General features: G+C 44.0%; 1 protein-coding gene across 1 annotated transcript in view; it reads right to left on the bottom strand.

Annotated features, from left to right (window-relative positions):
• The window catches only part of ALK (ALK receptor tyrosine kinase), a 738,088-nt gene that overhangs the window by 168,728 nt on the left and 541,704 nt on the right, over positions 1–27,656 (bottom strand). Inside the window, exon 5 of the mRNA XM_019021235.4 lies at positions 24,964–25,091. Coding sequence (XP_018876780.4) covers positions 24,964–25,091 — 128 coding nt within the window. The remainder of the gene's footprint in view (positions 1–24,963; positions 25,092–27,656) is intronic.

The raw sequence follows: 27,656 nt of genomic DNA, 5'->3' as shown, positions 1-27,656 counted from the left end.
CTCTGCTTCCACAGCTTCCCTCATGAGGGTACTTAATTTCCTTATAATGAGTTGTCATAGATCCTTCCTCCTTACTACCTTACCAGCTCTGTGAGGACCAAAAATTCCCTATTATATACGTTCGTAAATGATTAATAAATGTTTGGGGAGTAATAAATGGTTCAGCACAGGATTTTTCCACTAAGAGGTGTACAATTAAGAATATTCTAGGTATATCTAGAGATCAGCTGTACAACATTATGCCTATAGTTAACAATACTGTGTTGTGCATTACAACAATTGTTAAGAAGGTAGATCTCATGTGAAGTGTTCTTGCTATGGTAATTAAAAAAAACTAAAAAAGAGAATCTTCTAGGTATATCTAAAAGGATGACCCAAACCAGAATGTAAAGGAGCCTTTAGAAAAACTAACACTGCAGCATCCACACACAAACCAGCTGGGACTAGTGTCATTCCTGGATGGAGTCAAGGTTTGCATTGCGGCCAATGCCCCTCCCTTGAAGAGGGGATTATTCAGGGTGGCCCAGGTCTCCTCCATACTTCTGGGTCCACACCTCCACCCACTTTAAGTTCCATCAAATCTGTGCGATTTGGCTTCCAGATTGTCTCCCACACAGAGGAGGGTTCCTGGCAGGGTTGGTGTCCAGGACTTCTCAGTGAGGACTTGAGTCCATTAGCTCAGAAATCCTGTTCCTTCTTCACTGGGTGCTTTCTTGAGACTGGGCCAAGTCATGGTATTTCATTAGAATAATAAAAAAGGAGAAAGTCAGGCTTAGAATTTGAAAGTCTCTCACATAATAAAAGCTGACCGGTAATTTACGGCTGTTCCACTTGAAGGTGACTTTGGGATCAACAGACACTCTAGCTGGACTTCCAGAGATTCGATTCATAAAGGCTCCCAAAGCCTTTGAATAGGCTGCTTCAGCCACTCATCTCCCAGAAGGCGGCCAGCACCATGCAGCTTGTTCCCGGGCTGGCAGTCTTGTTAGCTGGGTGGTGGTCTGCTGCCTGCTTCCCTCCTGTCTCTGTCTTGAAGATAATTCTACCTAATACAGTTAAGCAGCACGGCCCTTTGGTGGTGCCTAAGACTTTTTGGGCTTTGTCCAGATGCTTCCTCATCACTGAGAAGAAGAAGACCTGACCTGCATTCCAATTTCCTTCTCACATCCAGACCATGACGTTTCCACAGTCTGAAAGCTGTTCTTCTCTCCAGGGGTCCTCAGTAGAAGTGAGCAGGCCTCAGTTTCCCTCTCATAATGGCTATCTAGAACCTTTTTCTAAGAATGTGGGTCTCAGGGATCTCTCTTCTTCTCAGGCAGAGCCTGAGGTGTGCACTAAAATAAATCAATGGCTCTGAGAACGTCTCTTCTCTGGGACCACAGAACCCACTTTGGTTTCCTTCTTCCTAAGGGCCAAGATTGCAAGCCATGATTCATGGCTTTTCTGGCATAGTTGGCCTTCCCAGTCCTGGCCCTTCCCTCTCTGGGCAGAGTCTTCACAGCCATGAGTGAGGTTTCTGGGTCCCAGGTCTTATTTAGTCTGAGTGGGCTCCATTTCCTTTCTTTTTGGATAATGCACTGCTGTCCTGCCCTTGGTCAGCTAATCGTCTCCTGTCCCTGGTCTAGCCTCTGTGTAGCCTTCTGGCCTCTGGAGACAGGAAGTGCAGAGAGAGCACATTGCCCAGAGCTCCTGACACAAGGCTCGTCCTGCCCACGATGGATTCTTTCCTCTGAAGCCATGTGTTTGTCAATGACTTCATGTTGAGATTTGATTTATTGGGCATCTTTCCCGTGTACAGCTCTGTGGTAGGTGTTAGGTGATGTGAGAATACAGAAATGATTCATGGACTCTTATCCTCAAAGAGTTGCAGTCTTAGGGCAGATATGACAGGAGCACAAATAACTAGGAATTGTGGTGAAGCATAAGTACCATAATGGTGGTAAAAAATAAAAGCCCACAGACATTTAGAAGAGAAGTTATTTCTAGGTCGATGAGATGAATTAATTATACTTAATTTATGTGCTTTCTAGTTGGTATTTATCTATGAGGTTTGTGCAAAGATGAGTGGTCAGAAGCTCACTTGTTCTGGGTTCTCCTAAGAATGGGGTATTTCTCTAAATCTTCACTTCGGATTGGACCCTCCCACCACCCCTGGTCATGGGCCTGAAACCACATAAACTGCCAGGGCTCAGCGAGATGCAGAGATGCAGACATGCAGAGAAGCATGGGCATATTTGAGGGAGGCCCCGAGGCCATGCTGTCAGAAGTCCAGCAGCAAAGTCCCCCTGGATCTTCCTTTTTGGGGCGTCTCTCTCAGGAAGCTGATTAATCCACGAGCAGATCGCTGACGCAGTCTCAAATCAATACCCCTGACTGGCAAGACAGGTCCCTGTGCTATTAGGAGTGGTGACAGCTTTCAGATGGGGCATAAACCAATTGTTAAAGACCGTCCACATTATTCACCAGGGTGGGAGAATTCATTTTAGTATCCGGGAAAAACAGCCGTTTGGGTAATTACATTCTGTTTCCCCTCGTCTCTGCTAATGCATTAGCAGGAGATAATATTCCACATTCCAAGTCCAGAACCATCCCACAGAGCTGCTATTAAACAGCTGTCACCTTCCTCCCCATAACTGGATGCATTTCTCAGCAGGAAGAATGACTCCCTGTATGCTGGCTGCATCAATCCTGGCGCGTAGGAAATGCATTTGCTGGAGCTACAGGCAATGCGTTATAGTGGGAAAACACTGGGCCAGGAATGGAGAAGCTGAGCTGTGGTTCTGACTCAGCTGTGACTTGCTATGTAACCTTGGGTAAGTCACTTAATCTCTCTGGTGCTAGGGCTTCCCATGTTGTAAGGCTGGGACAGGTGATCCCTGTGGGGTCTGCAATTTGGGGTCACCATGTAGGGTCTTTTTCAGTGGGGCACAGGCTCTCCCAGGACTTCTGCTTTGGGCTGGAAACCCTCAAAACTGGTTGGTCACGTGATCCTTGTATATTGTGGCCTATATCTACAACCACTATCTGGTTGGAGGTCCTGGTTCTTTGTTTATTGACTGAAGGCTTAACTTGGTTTATGCCCCATTTGAAAGCTGTCACCATTCCTTCGATTGACTGTCTTTGAAACAAATAATCTTTAGCCCATCCTTTTTCATCACTTCATTGTTCCTCATGAGCCATAGCAGACCTCTGACCCTGCCCCAAGTAATGGGAAATTAGGGAGAGAAGGATGGAGAAAGGACACAAAGGCTTAGGGGGTCAGACAAGAAGTCGAAAAAGGGAAGGACCTGGAGGAGAAACAGAGAAAGGAAGACAAAGGATGGAAAGTGAAAGGGAGGGCTCCAGAATGGATTGGTGAGTGGTGGGCAGGAAGAATCGAAGAGAACAGGGGGAAAGAAGGAGTTACTGGATGGAATAAAAAAGGAGCCAAATACAGGAGAAGGACGGGAGGTAATGGGAAGAAGTTCTGGAAGTTGGAGAAATTCATTTCCTTCCTTCTCTTTTTCCTTCCTTCCTTCTTTCTTTCCTGCCAACAAACACTAGCAACTCACAATCTGGCACATAGTATTCAGCTTCAATATTCTAGGTGCTAAAGAGGCAAACATGAAGAAAACATGGTTCTTGCATACAAGGAGCTGACAGTATATTAGAAGGAGGCAGAGGGTTAAATGTGTGACAAGGTGTGGAAAGACCCTCCTAAGAGGGGTGTGTCCACAGTTACGGGAATGGATCAGTGCTCCTGGGGAGAGGGAAGGAGAGTTTGGAGAGTTGTCATGGAGCTGGATGGATCCCAGGAGATGAGTAGAATGTCTGTGCTCCTCTGTTCTGCACTCATTCTGTGGCTTTGTTGTATTATCATCCTTCACACAGTCACTGCATCCTCCCCCATTTCCACAGCACTGTGTCTCATTCACCTCACTATATTGTAGTCCCTTCTTTATCTGTCTTATCCACTGTACTGAGCTCTTTAAGGCCAGAAAACTTGGTTTAATTGCCTTCATATTTATATTGCCCGGGACCTAGTTTGATGCCAGCAAATAGTAGGTACAATCCCCACTCCCAAACAAACAAATGAACAAACAAACAAACAAATGAACAAACAAACAAACAAACAGAAAAAACATTGAATGAAATGCAAGGCATATATAATTTCTCTTCCATTGGTTCCCATTTACATGGGTTGCTACAACAGTAACTCCCCATCTAGTATTTCCATCACATCACCACCATTGTGTGTGGAAGGAAGGGGAAGATGTTTCTGGGAATGTTTTCATCAACATCCATGACTTGCCTGGCTGCTTTTTCCTTTCCATTTTCCTTCCCTTCCCTTTGTACTTGCCTCTTCCTCTCTCCAGGAGTCCTCAGTAAAAGTGGGCAAGCCCCAGTTTCTCTCTCATAATGGCTATCTAGAACATTTTTCTAAGAATGTGGGTTTCAGGGATCTCTTCTCTTCTCAGGCAGAGCCTGGGGTGTGCACTAACATAAATCAATGGCTCTGGGAATGTCTCTTCTCTGGAACCACAGAACCCACTTTGGCTTCCTTCTTCTTAGGGGCCTTCACCGATGATAGCTGGGCTATTTCTTGGATAACAGCATATCTAGGGAACTGGAGGCATAGACTTCTCCATGGAGTGGTGCCTTTCTGAGCTCACAGCCCTCAGCCCCAGAGAGGTCTGTCTCCTGACTTGAAAGTGTAGGTAAAAATCACCTGGCCTCATCTCTCACACCCTCATGAGAGCTCTGCTTCTACTGAGACATGTCTTCTAGCTGGGTGAGCTTGCTGGAGTACCACCACTTCTGGATCTGTAGGGCAGGACTGCATGGCTACCTAGACTGTAGTTGTCTTGGCCTGTATACAGGTTATTCAGTCTATCTTCCTGGGGGAATAGTACCTTTTAATCTTTGTACACAAGCCCAGGGGCCTCAGTGATGGACACATTTTAAAAATCCAAGTAAGTAACCCTTTAATTCATCATTCTCACCTCTGAAAGCAAGATTCTTGGAAAGCTGATACAATTTGAGTCAACAATTCAGACTCAGCCATCTCTTCAGAAAAGTTATTAAAAATACATCGAGGAACCCAGATTTCATTCTGTTTGAGAGCATTGAGAGAATATATAATAATACTGTAGCTGGAAACTGAAGTAACATGGGCATGAGGTGGCATCCCCTTTTCTAGGAGACTTCTTTCTTCCTCCCATTTGGGAGTGAGATCACAAAACCCTTCAATGCTCTCACCAAACTAAATCTAAGTACTTAAAATGTCACCCAACCTCACAGTTCCTTATTATTATGGGCTATAAGCACAGATTCAAAATAGGGAAAATCTGAATATTACTGTACTAATATTCTACATTGAATTAGAATCCTTCATGGTTAGAGATTAGCGAAAGGGAGGCTATTCAGATACATGTGTCTAAGACAGCCACCCAAGTTCTACGGCAGATACCTGGTGTTTTCAGACCCAGAAAATAAATGCCCAGCTTGGGTCATGATAACACCTGGAATGGCTGAGAGGCTTTGGTTGCTGTTGTTTCTCTGTCCCCTCCTGGAAGGGGAAATGGAGTATGGTGAGTTGCTATGGTGACTTCTCTGCATCATGGGTCAGAGGTGGAGCTGGGGAAGGACCAGCTAACCAAGTCAGCTCACCATGGACTTCATGTCACTGCTTAGAAAGGCCAGAAGACCCTGGCACACTTGCAGCAGAAGGGAATGGGGTTCTGATAGAAATCCTGCCAGTTCCTTCTGAAGGACACACCATCCTTGAGCATGGAGCCAACTATCATTCCTTACATACATCCTGGATTTCACTATCAAGAAAACTGAAGCCCAGTGCAGGGTCCTTGCTAAGCGTTTCTTAGCAAAATGGCCAAAGAAGAGTCAGGGATCCAGACAGTGGTCAGGAGACTTCCCAAGGCTGGGTGAGGCCATCCTTGTAGAGACCAAATGTGGAACAGGGAACAGGTGTGGGTGATGGAGCAATCCTTACATTTCATTTAGTCTTATTAATTAATTCATCCATTCATCATCCAACATTGAGCCCATCTTTATGGTGCACATATTATTTTGAGCATTGTACCATCATGTGAATTAGCAGGACCCATTTTGGTGAATGAAGGCTGAGAAGAGGAAGAGGAGGAAATAGAGAACTTGATGGGAAAGAAGGAAGAGAATTAGCTTGTTTTGAACATTTCTTGTGCCAGTGTGTTACATAGGTTGTCTCACTGAGTCTAAACCCATCCCTATAAGGTTGGCATTATAATGATTCCTATTTTTCAATGAGAAATACCAGTGCTCAGAGAGGTTGAGTTCGGTGGATGCTGTTTGTGGCTCCAAAATTTTTTTCACTGAGGTGTGCTGTCCTCAGGGAATTTACCATCTAGATTAGCAGGAACACATTCTCATGTGTGTTGGCTGAAGCAAGAGTTGCTAGACTCTGCCCAAAACATAGACTTTTACTTAAAATAAAATTGTTTTACATGAGAAGTCATGAGCAGCAGGTAATTTAAGGCCAGTTAGTGCCAAATGTGCAGTTTAAACATAGGAAGCACTCACAGATGCCTCAGGGAGATGAAATGAGATTTGTGACGGTCCTTGATGAACAGATGGGATTAGGGCAGGGTGATGGCCATCTCTGGCCCATTCAGAGGACAGGTTATGGATCTGTTGGACTTAGAGGCTGGGCAGGCAGGTTGGGGCCAGAGAAAGAGGGTCCAGCTCCAAGGTCTCCAAACTTTATTCTACAGATGATGGGGACCTTGTGCAGGAAAAAGACGCAAGTGGTGCTTTCCAAAAATGAATCAGAACACACTCTGCATCCTGTCTTCAGTCATCATCTTTTGCCAGGAGATAATTTGGTGTAAAACTAAAGGATTTACCTAGAGTTCTACAAGCTCTGAATCTGACTCAGGACTACAATCAATACCAAAAAGGGTTGGGTATTTAATGGAACATCAGAATTTTAAAATATTTTGAGTTCTTTATCTCCCATCATAACTGTCATGGAAATTTTCTCCATAAAGACCTTTATAAAAGGGCACTGATACCTCTCTCTGGTGATTATTTTAGCTAGAGACAGCTGGACAACTAGAGTCTGGGGATGTGGCACTACAATGAGATCATGATTATGACAATTACGATTCAAAATATGGTGATGCTTTGAAACATCGCCTGAGGTTTCTTTTTCCTGAGCTTTGCAGACCCAATCCTTCATTTCCCTCCATTTAGAGAGCCGCTAGTGCTTTCTCTGCACACTACTTTGGGTTGGGGAGGGCAGATACACTTGAAAATACAGATTTTTAGCAGTAAGATATGGACTATTTGAGAGTGAAATTACATCCTTGAGTCTAAAAAGCTAAACTTTGAATATCTGGAACCAAGAATTGATAGGCCCCCAAAACCTAGATTTGTAGTCAAAAGTCACAGAGTGAGGCAGAATGTGCAGTGATGTGGAACAGACCCTGTGGGCTGGGAGCAGAGAGAAATAGACAAGGAGAGCATGAGAGGGGCCCTGCAGGAGCAACAAGGTGGGTGCATTCCCTACCTGAGACTTTACCAGAAAGGCTGAGGGAGCTTGGGAACCAGATGACCTGTGTGCCCCAAGTTAGCACTGGACCGCTTTGGTAGTCAGGGGAGTTGAGGAGGGCAGTGGGAAGCCCTTGGCAGATAGGGCCTGGGAACCCAGAGAAGCGTAGGAGAGCTTTGAGGGTCTCAGTGTCTCCCTGAGAGGGGCCCAGAGGTGGTCGAGAGGGTGTGGGCAGACCTGGAGGTCCTGTGGATGGAGACAGAGTGATCTGTGTGGACCTAATGACCTGCCAGCAAGGACTCCTTCAGTCACACTCAGGCTGGGCCCATGACCAGAGACCAACATGGAGTGAGTCTCAGTGGAGAAGGGAGTAGATGGCTCTTCCAATACTAGGATGATACAGAAGCCTTCCCATGTTTACTTACACTTCAGAGGAATGATATGGAGAATGAGAAAAGAACAATTCTGAATTATCTGATTATCTATCCAAAAGGGAGGAAAAAATTGCCAAGTGTCAGAGTTTACTCTAAATTAGTTAGATTAAGCTGTTTGCCACTGACGGAAATGGGTTTTCCAAAGAGCTAAGTTTAATTTTTAATTTTTGCATATAGAATGTAAGATTTATATTCTCTATATGCTCCTGAAGGTCCTTTCCAATTGGTCAGTTCTTTCATATTCCAGCTGGTCTGGCTTTTCTTCCTCCCGTCATTACTCTCTTTTCAAACATGTCCCTTCCCTGGGCTGAGCTTGGGCTGTCCTCTTTTTGAAAATACAAGCCGAGATATAAGGTTCTAGTGTGCCAATTATCCATTTAATAATTTATCTGGATGCCATGTGTTCCATTTATTTCAGTGTGTGCATCCAGTGTGTGCCAGGCTCTGTGCTGGAGGGTGACTGAGCAACCAGTGTGTGCCAGGCTCTGTGCTGGAGGGTAAGGATTTGGGACAAAGGTTCCAGTGTATTGAGAAACATAAACACAGAGACTTTAAAGTCATTTTCTAATATTTTCAAGATTAAGAAGGGCAGGGAGCAGTCAAAGAAACAACAGAATAGGAGGTTAAAAACTCATGACTTGGCCACTTGGTAGCTGTAGAACCATAATGTCTTTGGGATTCAATCTGCTAATCTGTAAAATGAGGGAGGAAGGAAGACAAAGAAATACTTTAGATCCTTTCCAGATGTTAAATTATATGACTCTTGTGAGTTTCAACAGTACAAAACTTTATAGTCAACTGAAACCCCAGGGGGCAAGAGAGGTGACAGGATATAGCAAATTCTTCTGTTCCATTGTAAGATCCTCAGAGCAGTGGCAAAGTTACACCTTAAGCAACTCATGCTGGGGTGCGTACATAATTGATCAGCTCCCTGAGTAGTGCTGGCAGTGCTCGGGACCTAGGGAAGGAGTTTCTAGATGTTGTGTATTGAAGGGCCCATTCTTGCAATTTATTATTATTGTTATTATTGTCATTGCTGTTATTATATTGGCAGGGGAGAATCTAGAATCTAAGCTTATGCTACTTGGCTTATTTGTCTTTGCCTATAATTACAAAGTTGAATGCCTATGTAAAGTGATTAAATGAATCTCTGAAATCATCTGAAATATTATTTGCCTTATTTACATTTTCTAGCTACTGATCTCAATTTCCTACTCAGCTTTGTGTTTATAGTTTCCCGTGCCACACCATTTTGACTCACTTTTTCATTCACTCGTTCAACATTTTACAAAAATTCATGGAGCCTCCATTTTGTCCCAGGCTTTGAGCCAAACACCAGGGATGTGGAGATAAAGGGGATGGCTTAGTGTTTAGCAGGAGGGAAAAATAACAGACGCTAAAGTCAAATAGGCTGTGGCACTTGGATGACCCACCTGGGTAATGGGAAGCCTTGCTTGAGCTTGCCAGAGCTTTGCAGACAGAACACTGGGTTGCTCCTCATATCATATGGAATGAGATTGCCTGTGTGCCAGAACCAAGGGCTGTGATGGGGATACAGTGGGAGGAATTCTACACCCCACAAAATAACTTGTCAAATGGTGGCTGTGTGACTTCCTTTCTAATTTTTTTCATCTCTGAAAAGCAACGCTCGGTGATGAGGGGCAGTAGCCCCTCATATGTCAGTGGAATTTCTGGTGATGTTGCACCAGGTAATATAATAACATGAGTATGCAAATAAAATTTTCAAAAATCCAAAGAATTTGAATTCTCTAGTAAAGTCTCCTGCCTTGGTTCTCAAAGCAGGGCTTCTTGTTGTAAAATCAAATTACCAGGTGGTGGGGAAATGGACAGACCAGTTTATATGTCTGATAGAGAATATATCAGGTAGGGAAATTTCACTTTCCTTAATACAAGCTCAGAACTTCCAGGTTGGGCACAAAAGGAGAACTTCATAGAGTGGGAAGTGGTAAGACCTCATAGCCTTTTTCTCCCTTTCTCCCTCTTTTCTTCCCTGTCTTCCTCCTCTTTTTTCTGAGACTTGGCATTTGTTTGGAGTATCCCATAGATCACTACTGCCATCATCCATCTGTTCTCAGGGGTGATATTTAAACCCTTTAAAACTCTGGCAAAAGCCTAGTCAAAACTCTGGGAGTACAACCAAGATAAGCTGGAATGTTCAATATAATTTTACTGGAGACTAGGAAAAGACAAGGGCAAAACAAACAAACAAACAAACATACATCAAAAAACCTCCAGCACTCGCCATGAATTTAAGGCTCTGTGCTTTGCCGACCCCAGAAGAGAAAAGACTCTTCTCAAGACCCTGCTTTCCAGTCTCTTCCCATGCAGAGACTGCAATCTTAGCTCCAATTTAACTTCTTGACACTCACAGGAAAATGCTGGACCTTCTTATCTACCTAGAGCCTTGCTTTTGCCATGTGACTGGCACTAGGCCTTGGATAAGACCTCAATCTCTAATTAAAGACCTCAGCCTTGCCCCTGAGGTCCTCTTTAGGATCACCACATTCAAATGCCTCCTTGCTGGTTGTGTGTGTGTGCACACGTGCATATTTGTGTGTGTATGTGTGTGTGTGTGTGTGTGTGTGTGTGTGTATTGGTCTCCTAATGAGAAAATGACAGGCACTTGAAGGAAAAGGAAGAGAAATAGCAGAAGGGGAAAGGGAAGAGAGATCATCAGAGGATCTTTGCTTAGAGTAAGGATGAAAAGAGAAGAATATTCCATCTGTGTATGCCCTGGAGCTGGGCCCCAGTGTAGCCAATCCAACCATTTCAGCCACCTTGTCCATGGATATACAGCCTCAGGCCTGTGCCTGGAGCAAGAGCACAGCAGGCTTCACCGATAATGGAGCTGGGCACATGGATCAGACAGGCAATTCCACGGCCCAGGTTTCTTCCCTTCACAGAAGGAAAGGAAGAAAGTTGAGAAGTGAGAATGAATTAATAGACAAGCAAAAAGACAAAGATATCTGGAGTGTGGAGAGGCACACAGAAGAGGCTGAGGCTGGGGAGATGCAGGGGAAGGCTGTCCATGAGCTGTCAAACAGTTGAGATGGAAAATGATCTGTCTGCATTTATTTATTTATGATCACACGGAATAAATAAATGATATGATTCTGAGTCGAGCACCTGCTTTTGCATTACATACAGCCACAGATAAGGAACAGGAAGAATGGAATGGAGAAAAAGGCCACATCAGTGGAAGAATGGCAGGGGGTGGACAAGAAGACAGCCCTCATGCATTAGTTGACACACGTGCACAGTGGATCTCTCGGGGAGAGAGTGTGCAGGGAGCGAGCATGAGTTTGTGTCCGTGCACTAACAAGAAAGAAAGACATCGATCCTGTGATGGTAAGACAAGGAGGAAAACAGGGACCACTTCTTCCTGTCACTTTCTGCTTTCTCTTCTAATTCAAATCATGTAGTTCAAGAAATTTTGCACCCCACCTTCATACACTCATAAGCCCAAGTCCTCAGGACAGAGGCTTTGAGCTATTCTCACTTGTTCTCCTGGATCTCTGGGTAGTGGTGTGCAGAGGGCTTGTTCCCTGTCTAGTCCTCCCCGAGACAAACTGGCCCCCTCCAAGGGAGAGTTCTGTGGTTGGTCCCAGCCATGGCAGCTTATTCACACACCTGTGGTGTGTTTCTGAATCATAAATCTTACAGACAGCCTAGGATGGGAAGAAAACAGGCTGCCTTCCTGACCTTACACTTGGGCTGCCTGTCCCTGTAGCAAGGAGGAGATAATCAGGGCCCTTGTCCAGAGCCAATATTTTCATTATATTTAAATTTCACAAACGATTGAAAGGATCAGCTCATAAAAGCAAAAGAGAGTTGAGGCATTCAACCTCTCTGGGCCTTTTAAGACCACAGACTTATTATGACCATGTGAGTTTCCAGGAAGAAGCTTCTAATTAAAGCTTATTGCCTCTTAGCTACCATTGGCTGGCCATGTGGCTGGCCCTTCCTGTTAATTAGAGCAGAAAGGCATCCTAGTGGGGTTGTAGCCTCACAGAGCCCGTGCCCATCTTCTGGCCCACTTCCCCTGTGAGCTCAGGAGGATCCAGGGCTGCCATGTTGGCCCATCATCCCCTAGACGTGAGACTTGGGATCCAGACAGGATATTGCACCTGTGTTCTTGAAGGAAATGATAAGACTCTGAGCTACCAGTGATATAAATGATTAATGGGGGGAAATTAGTTAATGTTTGTTAATCGTTTTGTAGATACGAAATGCTGGCTAAGAGCTAAAGGAAGAAGCAGAAGCAGCAAAAGCTGAAAGACTTTATATCCACCCAAATGCTGATCATAGAACTCCATAATTGTTGGAGCTGAGGGAAGTAGGGATCTCCGAGACCATTTGCTCTATGGTTTGCAAATTGTGCATTGAGGGGCCTTCTGGGCCGCTGCCCAGCAACTGTCTGCCAATGTTTCCTCCCCAAACAAATCTCAACCAGAAGGGCAAAATAAAGTTCCACAAAAACCGTGCTCTCAGCATAACTTGAAGACAGAAAATGCCACAACTTTAAAATAACCAGAATAAAAAGAGAACCATCATCAAATCCCAGCAGTACACTTTCTGGTACTCCTAGGCTATGCCCTTCGGCTAGCAAAAGGCTCCCGTACTCCCTGCACAAAGTCCTTCACTCTGGAAGACTTCAGCGTGAGCTTCCCACAGATCCTGGTGTGAGGAGCTCTGTCCAGGGGTCTGGGTAGGGAGGAAGTAAAATGTCTCCAGGATCTTCAGCTAAAGGTTCAGTCCTTGCTTACCTCTCCCCACCTCACCCTACCCCACCCTACCCCACCAAACAAACAAAACAAATCAACAGATCAATTCTGTCCTTGGGGACATTTATGATACTTTAGGCCAATGCACAAGAGACTTTTACATCTAATGTTTGGTGGGTTTGGTTCTGACTTGGTACGTCAGTTTAGAAACTGAGCCCTTCTCTGCCTGATTTGGGAGATTGGACCCCCTGCTAGTCTCTGGTGTCACCTCAGGATCCTGCCCACTGTTGCACCTGCCAATAGCTTGCACTGAGAAGACACACTACTCCCTGGCTCTCCTCTCCAGCTGGTGATCTCAGGCCTGGCTGCACCTCCTCCTCATGTTCCTCTGTCCACCCTGGAGTGATGCCTTACTATTGTCCCCTCTGATGTGTCCCAAATGGCAAAGAAGAGTAAAGCCACCACTCAGAGTATGGGTAATCACTATGAGCAGGGAAGGTCTTCGATGCTTTATCTTAACATTTGCGTGCAGTTTGCATTGGAACTCAATACATAGCCATGCTAGTTTAAATTAAAAAATATTCCTCCACTCCAATCTTTTGGTAAAACTGAAGCTCTTGAAAGGTGAGCCACACTGATTCTTTGGGTTTGCATGCTTTGGGAGCATTGCTACACATCCTGCAGGTGCAAACATCTAAGTGTGAGTGCTGGCCCCAGTTTACCCCAACCCACCTGTTGGTACCTCTCAACCTGTCCACAGCCAAATGCCTTTAGCCTCCTGTATGGAGAGGCTCTGGAAGTACTACAGTGAGCTGAATCTCAGACCTACAGGGTAAGGTGCTGAGAGCTGAGTCATCTAGTCCTTCTTCCAGGGGATACCATTTCACTTCACCGATCCTGAGTTGTACTAGTTCACTGTTGGTCCAGTTTTTCTTGATGGCTCATACCAATTGTTTGTATCAATTGTTAGTTAATGAAGAGCTGCCAAGGCCACTGGGCCAACAATACCATGATCTGCAATTTGGACACAGGGAATGGTAGAGCTAACCCAGTTTGATTTTCCACTAGGTTCCAGGCACTGTGTCAGGTGAGGCACACAGTATCCCATTTAATCCTCACATGGACCCAGGGATAGGTGTCACTGTCTTCATTTCACATGTGAATTATCTGGTACCACAGGATGTAATGGACATGTAGCACCCAAATGACTCAGGATTCAAGTCCACGTTTTTCTTCTCCAAGTCCTATATCTTCTTTCCACTGTCCATGATGCTGTATCCCTTGCTTTTCTTTCTGTTGCATCTTTTTGGCCATTTCACTCCTTATGACCTCTAATGTTGGAGAATAAAACAGAGATAGAGGTGAGGTTGGAAAGTTTGAATCCTGCTGTCAGTTGTTTCAGGAAGACGGAGATGGTGTGGGACAGGTGGTGAACTGGAACCAATGTCTAAAGTGACATTTCTCTGATCACATCTGGAATTAATTTTTCTGGGTCCACCCTGTTTGCTTCACAGCCACATTTTTTTTAAGGAACGATTCCAGAGAGCTCTTAGCAACCTAAAGAGAAAACATCTTCCCAAGCCCCTTCCCCATCACCAGCTGGAGCATCCGTCTCATTAATAACTGGAGCCTAATCCTTCACATTCAAAGGGAGTCCCATTACCCAAAACAATAATATTTTTAATTACCCAGGCAGAGTGGCAATTGCACATTGAATACTAAGGATGATGTAAAACTAATAAATACTTTTGGAAATTCATTGAACATTTTAATGAATTAAAAGTTATGAAATATTTATAAGCGGTAACAACACCATTTATTACCATTAATAAAATAAATACATTAGTCAGAGAATGAAATTCATTACTATTTTACTACCAGACATTGATGTCAATGACTGAGTATTGCTCCAAATTACTTGTAAAATAGACCAATTATTTTAGTGTGATTAATCTTTTCAATTATTTCCTTTATGTAGTTGTAATTTGAAAGTAATTTTCTTCTGGGAGTACAATGACCTCGGCACACTCATTCTTTATTTATTTATATTTAAAAACCTTTGTGTCTGCCCCCATTTCTGGGCAAGTTCCAATGATCGAATATTTAAAATAGTTGCCCAAGCAGGCATTGTTTCTAAGCACTTCATGGGGCATTTTAAAATTGGCTTTATTAATAATTATGGATAAGCCATTCCAAAGTAAGAACTTCTTTGCCAACAGTAGCTAGGCACTGGTGGAGAAAGGAAAGACCAGCGAATTTCCTTCCTGGTTCCACCTGCTTTGGCCTGACTGTTTTGGATTCCAGTCTTCCTCAAGCGAGGCAGTGTGACAGGCATTTGAAAAGACCTCTCTCCTGCCTCCAACTACCTCTACAGAATTAAGCAGGATTACTCCTTTGTGTGGCACAAAGGACTCTGTGCACCCAGTCACCAAGGTAAAAAAATGACTTTATCAGGCATAAGAGCATAGGTCTTAGGAGGCAAGAGAAGCAGCTGCCTTTGCAATCAGAAAGCAAGTCTGGGCTGTCAGAATCTCTGCTGGAAAAGAGGTAAATTTTCCCTTTGCATACTGGCTCAGGCAAGGCGCAGATGGAAAGGCAAAAGGCGGATGTGAACCTGTAAACATACCCCAGGATAGTTGTGCAGAATTATTCAGCTCTGGTTCCAGAATTAGGAGATTCAGCTTAGTCAAGGGATGCCAGAGAGAGGATGAGAATACATATTGTGCCAAGCATTGTGCTAGGAGCTCTGCACGCAACATCTGTTTTAATTTCCCAAAAAACCTATAATTATGTATTTCCTGATGAGAAAATGAAAACTCATAGATTTAGGAAACTTTTCCAAGCTCAGAAAGGTGGTGAGTGATGGAGCTGGCATCCAAATTCATTGAGTCTGATTCTAAAGCCTCTAATCTTTCTCCTACATTGGAATAAGCAGACCTTTATTGAGTGCTTGCCATGAAAAAAAAAAAGCACTTCACTGCTAATTGGGATACAGAGATTTTAAAAAAAGACAGTCTTTGATTTTAGGAACTTAGCATCTATTGAGTGAGACACATAAATAACTGGAAAGAAGTAGACGGTTCTGAAATAGATATACATGGAAACAATTCTGAGTGGAAACTTAGAGAAAATACTATTTAAGCTGGGATTTGAAAGATGTGCAGGTCTTTGAAACGTGGAGGGTGCGCTGCAGGGGGCGCAGATGGAACCAAAGCTTGAGCTGGGGAGGGACATTTGAGAAATGCAAGCAGATCTCAGTGGCTGATGAAATCATAATTTTCATGCTTATCTTTTAAATGGTTCAGTCCATGGTAAGTTAAGGGCAGGAGATTTTGGAAATAGGGAGTTTAGAAGGAGAGCGTTTTTAAAATGGAGTTGAACATCCACCTGGAGATAGGCACTAGAACTAAGTGAGGATACTAAGGTCGTGACTGCGATTTCTCCTTGGTGATCACTTCCAAGCAATAGAGCCCACCATTGCACGGCTGATTGAGTGCCCTGAAGTGACTGCTCCAGGTGGTGGCACCTCCCCAGGTTGGCAGTGTGTGGCTCTCATCACCCTCTTGGCATTAGGTCAATAATTAACATCACAAAGCTCTGCAGGAGGCCTCAGAGGAGCCAGTTTGTTTCTGTGAATGGTAACTTCTTCATGAGAAACAGCACCAGCAAGGAGGCAGGTTAGTTCTCAAAGGCTTCAGGCGAGGTGAGGCCCAGAGAGGTTAAGTAGCTCATGGCATCATTTACAAGGCACCTCCACAGCCACCTTCTCACTGACCCTCAGCATGAGGTCAATTTTGAGACAACTACTGACATGTTGTTATCCCTATTTTATTTTATTTTTATTTTTATTTATTTATTTTTTTGAGACGGAGTCTTGCTGTCTCCCAGGCTGGAGTGCAGTGGCACCATCTCGGCTCACTGCAAGCTCTGCCTCCCGGGTTCACGCCATTCTCCTGCCTCAGCCCCCCAAGTAGCTGGGACTACAGGTGCCCACCACCACGCTTAGCTAATTCTTTGTATTTCAGTAGAGACAGGGTTTCCTCATGTTGGCCCGGATGGTCTTGATCTCCTGACCTCGTAATCTGCCCGCCTCAGCCTCCCAAAGTGCTGGGATTACGGGTGTGAGCCACTGCGCCCGGCCTATCTCTATTTTAAATGACAAAAAAACCCCAAAAACCCAATCTATGTTCCAGTTATGAGGGAAATCTTTAATGATTTGAAGTGTGATGGCTAGTCTATGGCAAGTAAGAGGTAGGAAGGAGACTTAAATCCAGGTTTTCTGATTCTGGTTCAGTGCTCATTCTGTGGTCTTTCTGAGAAAGGAATGTTGGAACTACTTTGGAGGAAGACATCTCCAGGAATGGAACACCTATTCAGTACTGACAGAGGAGGAGCACTGCCATCTTGGACAAGCACCTTATCCTAAAGTTCCTCTTAATCAAAAACCATCTAAATCCAAAGGACATCAGCCTAATGGCCAAGGTCAGCATGACCATAAACCACAAATAACATCTCTGACCAGAAACATTCCAAACTCCTCCCCAACCACAGACATGCTAGCCCCGAGATAGTCTCCCTCTGGCCGGAAAGATGTCAGCCCCAAGATTACCTCTCCTCCGTCCAGAGAAATTCCAACCCCCCATAAACTTCTCCCCCACACAGAAACATTCCAAGCTTGTGATAAGCCTGCTCACCGTAAAACCAATATATACTCTTAGTCTGTAAGAGAAAGCTTTCCTGACCAAAATTGGCCAGAAGCCCCTCTCAGGTTTATTTTCTCTAAAATAAATCTGTTTTTAACCATTGAGCCACATTTTGTGTTTCTTTCCTCTTTCTTTAACTCTTACAAACTCTTCGTAAGATTTGCACTTACTTTGCACAAACCCTTACAACCCTTAGGGTTAGGGTTAGGGTGCAAATTAAATATAACTCAAAGATGCCCTTTAAGAAATAGTTCTATGTAAAGTAGAATGGAAATGTTAAAGCAACCACACCAAAATTCAGTCCTAAGACAGAAACAACTATTTTATATTAATGTTAGCATGTACCCAGTTTAGTACTTGCTCAGAAACTGTCTGTGGCATAGATGAGTGGATGCATGGATGGATGGATAGCTGAGCCTGCTACATACAGAGTTTTCTGCTGGCAGCCCCAAGACAGAGTGCCACTGTGATCTACATTTTACAAGCACAGACGGAGGATCCTGCTGAGGCGTTGCTTGCTGTTGGAAGAGAAAATGCCCAGTTTGGGCCAGGCTGCTAGGAGCCCATGAAGTAATCTCTCATTTACCCAGCTGGATTTTGGAGCCTACTCTAGATGTTGATTGGTTCCACATGGCTGGCCAAAGATTTGAATCTATTTGTTCAGCTTCTTTAGTTTCCTCTTGTCCCCTTTCAGGCTAAGAAAGATATCCTCCATTGCCCAACATTGTCTTTGGTGGAGAAGAAGGAGAGAGAGGGGGACAAGGTTACAGGATGCTACCCATTTTTTCCTGGAAATATTTATACTAGCTACACATCCAGTACCACAAAGCCAGAACCCACCTGGACAAGAACTTGCCTTGTGAAAATGGCCCATATTCAAAGTCTAATAGCCTTGTGCTAAGCCCTAATTTTTTAAATAAGATACAGTTAATATACCTATTTTTGGTTTTCATATTTTAAATAAGTGTAACATCTAGGACCAGACCATAAAAACTGGAGTTAATAGGAGAGCTGAGGCCGGGCGCGGTGGCTCACACCTGTAATCCCAGCACTTGGGAGGCCAGGGTGGGCAGATCACGAGGTCAGGAGTTCGAGACCAGCCTGACCAACATGGTGAAACCCCGTCTCTACTGAAAATACAAAAATTAGCCAGGCATGGTGGCTCGCGCCTGTAATCCCAGCTACTCAGGAGCCTGAGGCAGGAGAATTCCTTGAACCCAGGAGGCAGAGGTTGCAGTGAGCTGAGATGGCGCCACTGTACTCCAGCCTGGGCAACAGAGTGAGACTATATTTCAAAAAAAAAAAAAAAAAAAAGAGAGAGCTTAGAATCAGACTGTCCAGTGGTTCTTAAAATGTATTTCATGAAGCCCCATTGAGGGGGAATGTCAAGGGCTCTGGAACAGGTGGGTTCTAGGTGCCCCCAAAGACAGCTGTACTTGTATCATTTTATATACTGGGCTTCCATATAAGACTTTGTTTTAATTAAGGCTTCAGGCTCTAGAAAAGGTTTGAAGACCACGGGTTGAGTTCAAACACCCTCATTTTAGCCCCGGAGAAGTTAAAAAATGGTATTTGTGCATCTCAAACTCTTTGGGGACATGTGTTTCAAGGTATCCATAATAATGGGACTGCATTTGACACTTTGGATTCCTTCACCTTCCTGAGCCAGAGAAGTTAGAGAAATAACTTCTCACGGGTAAGGTGAAGGTTATGACATCCTCTCTAATGAATGAATCAGAAGCAATGTGTATGAAATTATCTCAGTAGAGTAAGGAACCAAGAAGATTACTTCTTTTGAGAAATCTGTTAGTGAGCTGAATGTGGCTGTGGCCTGGGAAACCTCAGATGTGTTTTTGTAGGTTCATGAAAGAGAAGAGGAGATATAGTGGCCTGCTATAAAATGCATGTAGGCTCACACAGGAGCTATCTACATTTCCTTGTTTTTCATGGGGGAGCTCCTTTGCAGCTCTTTGTCTTCATATTGGCTAGTGGCAGTGGTCCATTTCAACTGCCTCTGAACAATCTGAGCTGGGAAAGGGAAATACTGAATTGATTTCTTAGAAAAACTGAGAACTTGACAACCATAAGGTGGAGGCAGAAAGCACCTTGGGCTGGTCAGTAATTTAGTGTATCACATTTCAAGGAAAATCATTGGGTCTTTGTTCATTCAATTTCTACATGGCAAGGGAGACAGATTAGATATTTCTGGTGTCCCTTCCAGCAGAGATCTTCTGTGCAAACAGCGAGGTGTGGTAGCTAAGAACATGGATTTTGGAGCCAGATGGCCTCCATTTCAATACCAGCTGTGTAACTTTGAGGAAATTACTTAGGTCTCCATGCCTTGATTTCTCTATCCATAATAATGGGAATAATAATGATAAGAATAATATTACATACTTCATAGCATTGTTGTAAGGATTGAATGAGTTAATATACGTACCATGCTTAGAACAGGGCCTAGTGCATGGAAGAGCTAGATGAGGGTTTGCAATGCTGTGCATTTTTAGGAGCTGTTCAGGGCCATGCTGATCCTCCCCTCCCCTCCCCTCCCCTCCCTCCCTCTCTTTCTTTTCTTTCTTTCCTTTTTTTTTTTTTTTTTTTTTTTTGACAGAGTCTTGCTCTGTCGCCCAGGCTGGAGTGCAGTGTTGCCATCTCAGCTCACTGCAACCTCTGCCTCCCGGGTTCAATCTTCTGCCTCAGCCTCCCAAGTAGCTGAGACCACAGGTGCGTGCCACCATGCCTGGCTACTTTTTTTGTATTTTTAGTAAAGATGGGGTTTCACCATGTTGGCCAGGCTGGTCTCGAACTCCTGACCTCAGGTGATCCACCCACCTTGGCCTCCCAAAGTGCTGGAATTACAGGCATGAGCCACCACGCCTGGCACACTGGTCCTTTTCAAATCCCTTTCAAGAAGCTAGTCTTTCCCATTCTGACGTATGTGTTGCTGTAGGCACCTCTGAACCTGAGGGGTCCCGGTGAGTGTCCTGCGTGATCCTATTGCTCTGGGTTGTCTGCTCAAGAAAGGTTTTTGTGAATGGGCTAAGGGTTCCCTGGGAGCCCAGACATGGGTGTCTCTGGGGGCTGATGTCTCTCTTGTCTGTGCTGATTGTAAGCTGCTCTTTCACTGGCCTTTCAGTGAAAAATCTCTTCCAAGCCATTTCTACTTACAGCTACTTTCTTTTGGAAGTAGTAGGGTAATAGCCCAAAGCTATAAAAGAAGGTGCAGCATTTATCAATTGATTGATTAACCAATCAGTCAACGTGTATTCGTGTGGTGTTTTCTGTGTGTTTAGCACCATGCTAGCTGCTCCCTGGAGAAATAAAAGAAATGTAAGACAAGGTCTTCAACTTCAAGTTAGGATCCCAAAGTGATTAAATGGGAAACAATTATAAAACACCTACTAAATTTAGATGTAGAGAATAAAGTCTTCCAAGGAGAATTTCTGTGGCTGCAAATGACATTTCCTGGCCCCAGGAAATGAGTAAGGTGGTCCAGTCTAGGCCCCTTATTCTATTATTTTCTGATGTGGGAGGCAATAAGAAATGACCTATGTCACATGAAAGCACCACAAAAGAAGGAGTAATATTGAGGAGATTTATCTGGCAACGTGTGGAAGATGGAATGGTATCAGGGAGACCAGTTGGCTGCTGCCAAAATTCAAGTCTGCGTATATGAAGAATATAGAAAGAATAAGACACACAGCTGGGAATATGAAGTCAGAAGGGTATATCCAAGAGACAGCAACAGTAGTATTGTGTTAGTCCATTCTCACACTGCTGTAAAGAAATACCTGAGACTGGGTAATTTATAAAGGAAAGAGGATTAATTGGCTCATGGTTCTACAGGCTGTACAGGAAGCATGGCTGGGGAGGCCTTAGGAAACTTGCAATCGTGGTAGAAGGCAAAAGGGAAGCAGGCACATCCTACACGGCTAAAGCAGGAGGAAAAGAGCAATGAGGAAGGTGCTGCACGCTATTTTTTTTTTTTTTTAAGACAGAGTCTCACTCTGTCACCAGGCTGGAGTGCAGTGGTGCGATCTCAGCTTACTGTAACCTCTGCCTCCTGGGTTCAAGTGATTCTCCTGCCTCAGCCTCCCGGGGAGCTGGGACTACAGCCGCCCACAACCACGCCCAGCTAATTTTTGTATTTTGTATTTTGTATTTTTAGTAGAGACAGGGTTTCACCATGTTGGCCAGGATGGTCTTGATCTCTTGACCACCTTGCCTGGCTGCTGCACACTTTTGTTTTTGTTTTTGTCTTTTGAGACGGAGTTTCACTCTTGTTGCCCAGGCTGGAGTGCAATGGCGCCATCTTGGCTCACCACAACCTCTGCCTCCCAGGTTCAAGCGATTCTCCTGCCTCAGCCTCCTGAGTAGTTGGGATTACAGGCATGTGCCACCACGCCTGGCTAATTTTTGTTTGTTTGTTTTTTGTTTTTTTAGTAGAGACGGGGTTTCTCCATGTTGGTCAGGCTGGTCTTGAACTCCCGACCTCAGGTAATCCGCCCACCTCAGCCTCACAAAGTGTTGGGATTATAGGCATTGGCCACCGTGCCTGGCCCACTGCACACTTTTAAACATCCAGATCTTATGAGAACTCACTCACTATCACGAGAATAGCAAGAGGGAGATCCTCCTCCATGATCCAATTACCCACCCGCCCCCTCCTCCAACACTGAGGATTATAATTCAACATGAAATTTGGTGGGAAGGGGAAGACACAAATCCAAACCATATCAAGTATCTAGACAGAGACAGATAGAATACAGACAAAAGCAAGTCTAGAGGTAAAGGTTCTGGCAATTTGGGTGTAGTGGTAAGAGGAACAGGAAGAGTCAAAGAAGATGCTAAGGTTTTCAGGAAATAAATGAAACCTCAGCCTCTTCCACAAAGGCAGTAGAGTGTAGTGGACAGAAACACTGGCTTTGTCATCAGATCAACTTGGGATCGAGTTTGACTCTACTTTTCACTAACTGAATGACCCTGGCAAGTTTTGAAACTTCTGTGAGCTCAGTTTCCCCATCTGTAAAATGAGGATACTAGTCCCTGCTTTACAGCATTATCGTAAAGCTTGCATGATGTAACACATAAAGGCATTGACACTTGGCTTTGCGCATGGTGAGTGCTCTGTCAGTGTTAGCTTTTTGCTATTAGTCCATATCAACTGAGATGAACTGAGCACCTACCTAGTGTCACACACTGTGATAAGTGTAAGGATGTAGAGAGGATACAGGCATGGCCTCTGTCTTGATGACACCCACAGATAGATATTGTCTCCAATGCGGGGAGAATTGTCCCATGTCTCCTTGAGGCTTCTCCAGATGAACTAAAATGGCACATCTCTGCTGTGGGCCAAGGAAGAGCTGTGGAGTTCTACAGTTGTGTTTCCCCTTGTGCTCTATCTGTGCCTCATGATGAAGGGACCAAGTTCTTATCAGAAATATAGACCAGGCATCCTGCAGACCTTCCTACAGTCCTGGCCAGTAATGTCGCCAGCCCTATTCACCTCCTTCAAAGACACCATTTTTCTCCTTTTATCCCCTCTTCTTCTGGCTTAACCAAAGCAATGACCCCAGAAAACACAGACATTTGCCTACATCGAATAGACATTGAGTATGCCTTTAAAGTAACCCCTTCCCTTTAAATATGAGTGTAATTTTAGGATGATTCTTATGTCTGCAATTTGTCTATGCCTACTGATGCACACCTGAATTTGTCTTCTATGGGAAGGAAATTTAGAAGTTCTAAGCAAACACTGAGATCACCTTGTTCTTCACTATTCTCTGCCTTACACATCCGTATCAATCAATCCCTCCACATCCCTTGTTGACCACAGGTGATCTGATCCAGAGAAGAAACACAGAGAACATTTGCCTCCTCATGGAGACCATCTGTTCTTGGAGCTAGAGCCACTGAAAGAAGGAAGCTGGACCATGAGAACTTCCCCAGGTATCTGGGCCAAGCCACTTTCTCTAGGGAATCAGAGGAAGACTCATCTTCTCCCTCCTCTAAGAGGGTGCCCTGCCAGCGGAGACTTTCTGGATCATTAGAGAGATTTTAGGGAGGTCAACTCTATTGGTTTTGTAAAGATAGAAAAGCAGACAGGAACGGGTCTCTGGAACAGACTCACCGCGAATGCAACACAGGCTATGGGGGATGAATGTTTTTAGGTGAGAGGGAGTTGCAGGGCAAGGGAGAAAACATCTATAGCTTGAGAGCCTTGATTTTAACATGCAAAGAATTTTTTTCAGGTCAAGAAATTTTTGCGGGAGTATTTGTAGTGGGCCTGATATCAGGACTTTTTCCAGTTTCTTATTCCTTTTTCCTAATGATGATCAAATGAGAACATTCTGGGAATTGATACTTTCTCCCTGTCACATTCTTGTTAACTGGTTCCATTTCAACAGATGGCCTCCTTTTGTATGGTACATAGATCCTTGACATCTGTGAGGACTGATAATGTCCAGAGACATTCACAAATCTTCAAGTTCATGAGTGCGGAAACATTTGTACAAGCTCCTGGCTTGCTCCCAAACCACATGTTTCTTATACATTGCCTCATATCATAGGTTAACCACCTTTTCAACTTGAACTGTGGTTCAATCTATCACATTATGGTGATTTTTCTTTTCCCCACACATAAACCAGTTTTGATTAAACAATGAAAACAAAATACACTATAAAATTTCCTGCAAAGCCAGCAATAAATGAAAAGCCACAGGGGCAAAAGAAGCTGGGTTGGTGAGGGGTCACTAGGGCTTCCTCCCTAAGAGAATCTCTTTCACACACCACTTCCCAGAGGCACAAAGTTCAAATCCAGGCCTGTACATGGGACAGATGACTGTGGGACATGGACCTTCAAAGTTATTCAGGAATAGCCTAAATTGAGAATTTAGGTCTGGGAGTGCCTCAGGCTTCCTCTGGGTCCACGCTTCATTCTTGGGCCCCTGATCCTCTCCCTCCTCCCTCCCACCCTTCCCTCTCCACCCTCCGTTAGGCCCCAATGTCTGCTGTTCCCTTCTATGTGCCTATGTGTTCTCAAGGTAGATATAATTTTATACCAGCTCTTTGAAATTGATTATCTGGGATATGGATCACCTGGTATCATTTAGAACTAGCCCCTAAAACACTCTAGACGTTTTTTTTTTTTGAGACAGGGTTTCACTCTGTTACCCAGGCTGGAGTGCAATGGTACAATCTTGGCTCGCTGTGACCTCTGTCTCCTGGGTTCAAGCAATTCTCTTGCTTCAGCCTCCCAAGTAGTTGGGATTACAGGTGCACATCACCACACCAGGCTAATTTTTGTAATTTTAGTAATTTTAGTAGAGACAGGGTTTTGCCATGTTGGCCAGGCTGGTCTTGAACTCTTGACCTCAAGTGATCCACCCTTCTCGGCCTCCCAAAGTGCTGGGATTACAGCTGTGAGCCACAGCACCCAGCCCACTCTAGACTTTTCTTCATAAGTGTGCACATTCCCAGCCAAACATGGTTGCAGGTTATTGACACATCTAACACAATAGGCTACCAAGGAGCGTGGGAAAGCCAGATTCAGATACCTTCACTGCAGTTCTTCAGGGCAAAGAAGTCCACTGCAGACAAGCTGCGGTTTCCACTGGAGACGTATTCCAGGGCCACTCGAAACGGGTTGTCTGGGCGCCCGATTCTTCCCTGGAGCACTGTCCAACTGGTTGCATTGGAACGCAGAGGAGAAAAGCATAGAGAAACAGATATGAGAATTAGGCCTAACATGTGGACAGGGTCATGTCCTTGCAGGGAATTCAGGGCTCACGTTCTTCATGGGCACCAAGAGATGGGACTCGAAGTGGCACTGAGGACAGTGACTCTGACAGCAACACGCAAATACTTATTTTCTTTTAGTCCAACAAACTTAGAGATCCAATTCACGAACCCAGTCTCACCACTGGCATTCCTTTTGTCATATTCTGTTTAAAGCAAATGCAGCTCTTTGGACTATTTGAGTAGCTAGTATCACAAGAAAGAATATATATAGTTGAGAAAACCTGCCAGTAAGTAGACTCAAGGAAATGTCTTCAAAACATGTATCACTCTATTCAAAATTATCTCTAGAAAGAATGATTGGTTTTCAGAATTTTATCTGATAGAAAGTCTCAGAACCCTCAGGTTTGTTCTACAGTTACTTAAGACGGAAGCTAGTAAGAACTATTTATTTACTGCAGGAAAATTAAGTGCACCAAAGCATGTATTTTGGGGTAAAAGGTACCTAAGACTGACGTGGACTTTGCAAAAAGTGCCAACAGAAAAAGACGGAAGCAGGTGAAATGGTGAGCTCGGCACCCACCTATAATCAAGGATACTGACACTGTCAGAGAATAGAGAATCAATTAAATGAACACTTTTACACCTTGCTCATGCTATTAACCTCTTGAAATAGCCTCCTGTCACTGATTGGACCATCGAATTCACTTTCCAGCATTGATTCATAAATGTCTGCGAGTGTGTGTGTGTGTGTGGATTTATTTACCTACTTATTTTGAGTGGTTTGTGTGGAAAATAAAAATTACCTAGATTATTTCATATTTTCTTTCCTTAAAAACAATTTTATTGAGGTATAATTGATGTATAATAAATTACATGTACAAAAAGTGTCACTTTGGGAGGCCAAGGTGGGCGGATCATGAGGTCAAGAGATTGAAACCATCCTGCCCCACATAGTGAAACCCTGTCTCTACTAAAAATACAAAAAATAGCTGGGTGTGGTGGTGCACACCTGTAGTCCCAGCTACTAGGGAGGATGAGGCAGGAGAATCACTTGAACCAGGGAGGTGGAGGTTGCAGTGAGCAGAGATCGCCACTGCATTCCAGCCTGGCAATGCAGACTCTGTCTCAAAAAAAAAAAAAAGTGTATGATTTGATGGTGGGTTTTGGCTTATTTATACATCTATGAAATCATCACAATATTTCACATTTTTTTTTTTTACTAGTAGGTTGGGCTTTGGTATGGCAGTACAAGTGGTAAAGGATTAAGGCAAAAACTAGCTTTCCATTAAATAAATTTTTTAAAACATTTCCACCCCCTAAATATAAAGTGATGCTCACTGTAAAAAATAAAAAGCATTGAAAATCCAACTATTCAGAAAGGCTGATAACGGAAAGTAAAAGTCACCTAGAATACCATTGTCCAGCAATAACCATAGTCACCACCTAAGGGAACAACCTGTCAGGTTGTTTTTTTTTTTTTTTTTTGTCTTGAGACAGGGTCTTGCTGTATCGTCCAGACTGGAGTGCAGTGGTGTGATCACAGCTCACTGCAGGCTTGACCTCCCCAGGGTTAGGTGATCCTCCTACCTCAGCCTCCTGAGTAGCTGGGACTACAGCTGTGAGCCACCACACCTGGATAATTTTTGCATGTTTTTGCAGAGACAGGGTCTCACTGTGTTACCCAGGCTGGTCTCCAATTCCTGGATTCAAGCCATCCACCTGCCTCAGCCTCCCAAAGTGCTGAGATTGCAGGTGTGAGCCACTGCATCAAGCCCAACCTGTCCATTTTAATCCATTTTAATTTTTCATGAATGAGACCATAGTGCACATACTCTGTGGTTGCACTTTCTCACTTGAAGGTATGTCACAAGACAATATAGATTACATTATCATTTTAATGATTGCATTTTTAATGACCTGTGCATTGCTTCTGATTTTTTCTTGATCATGATTATGCCAAAGCTAACTCTGTGTACTTATCTAAATACGGCCTAAGGACAAATTCTTAGAATCAGAGTCAAAATGTGTGCACATTTAGGCATATCGTCAATCCTGCCACAGTAAATCGGGGGCCCATTTCTGCATGCGCTTGCTAACACTAATTCCCACCAAATCTTTTCTGCCTTTGCTAACTTTTGGTGATGAAGGCATCGCCTAAGGCCATCCACCATCTCTTTCAATGCGGTGCTCCTGGCTGGTAGCTTTATGTCTCTGGTCTCTGGCATGCAGTGGGTGTCTGCTGAATGAAGGAGGTAGTCTTCTTCCTTATCTTTTCTCTCTGTAGTTAATTCAGATCACTGAAGCCAATTCTTCAGCCATTTAATAAAAGTGTATTGAGTTTCCCCACAATAGATGCTGTAGAAGGGATTATTGCTGCTGTAAAGTTTGTTCTCTGTTACTGTACCCAGCAGGATTTCCATCCACAATAAAACTGGTGCAATTGAAGGAAAAGGAGGGCTTTCGGTTTAAATGAGGGACTGTCAAAGAAAGCAATATTTGAGAAGAACAT

Source organism: Gorilla gorilla, chromosome 12, assembly GCF_029281585.2.
Source record: "Gorilla gorilla gorilla isolate KB3781 chromosome 12, NHGRI_mGorGor1-v2.1_pri, whole genome shotgun sequence".
Taxonomy (NCBI): Eukaryota; Metazoa; Chordata; class Mammalia; order Primates; family Hominidae; genus Gorilla; species Gorilla gorilla.
This window is presented reverse-complemented; position numbering and strand designations above follow the sequence as displayed.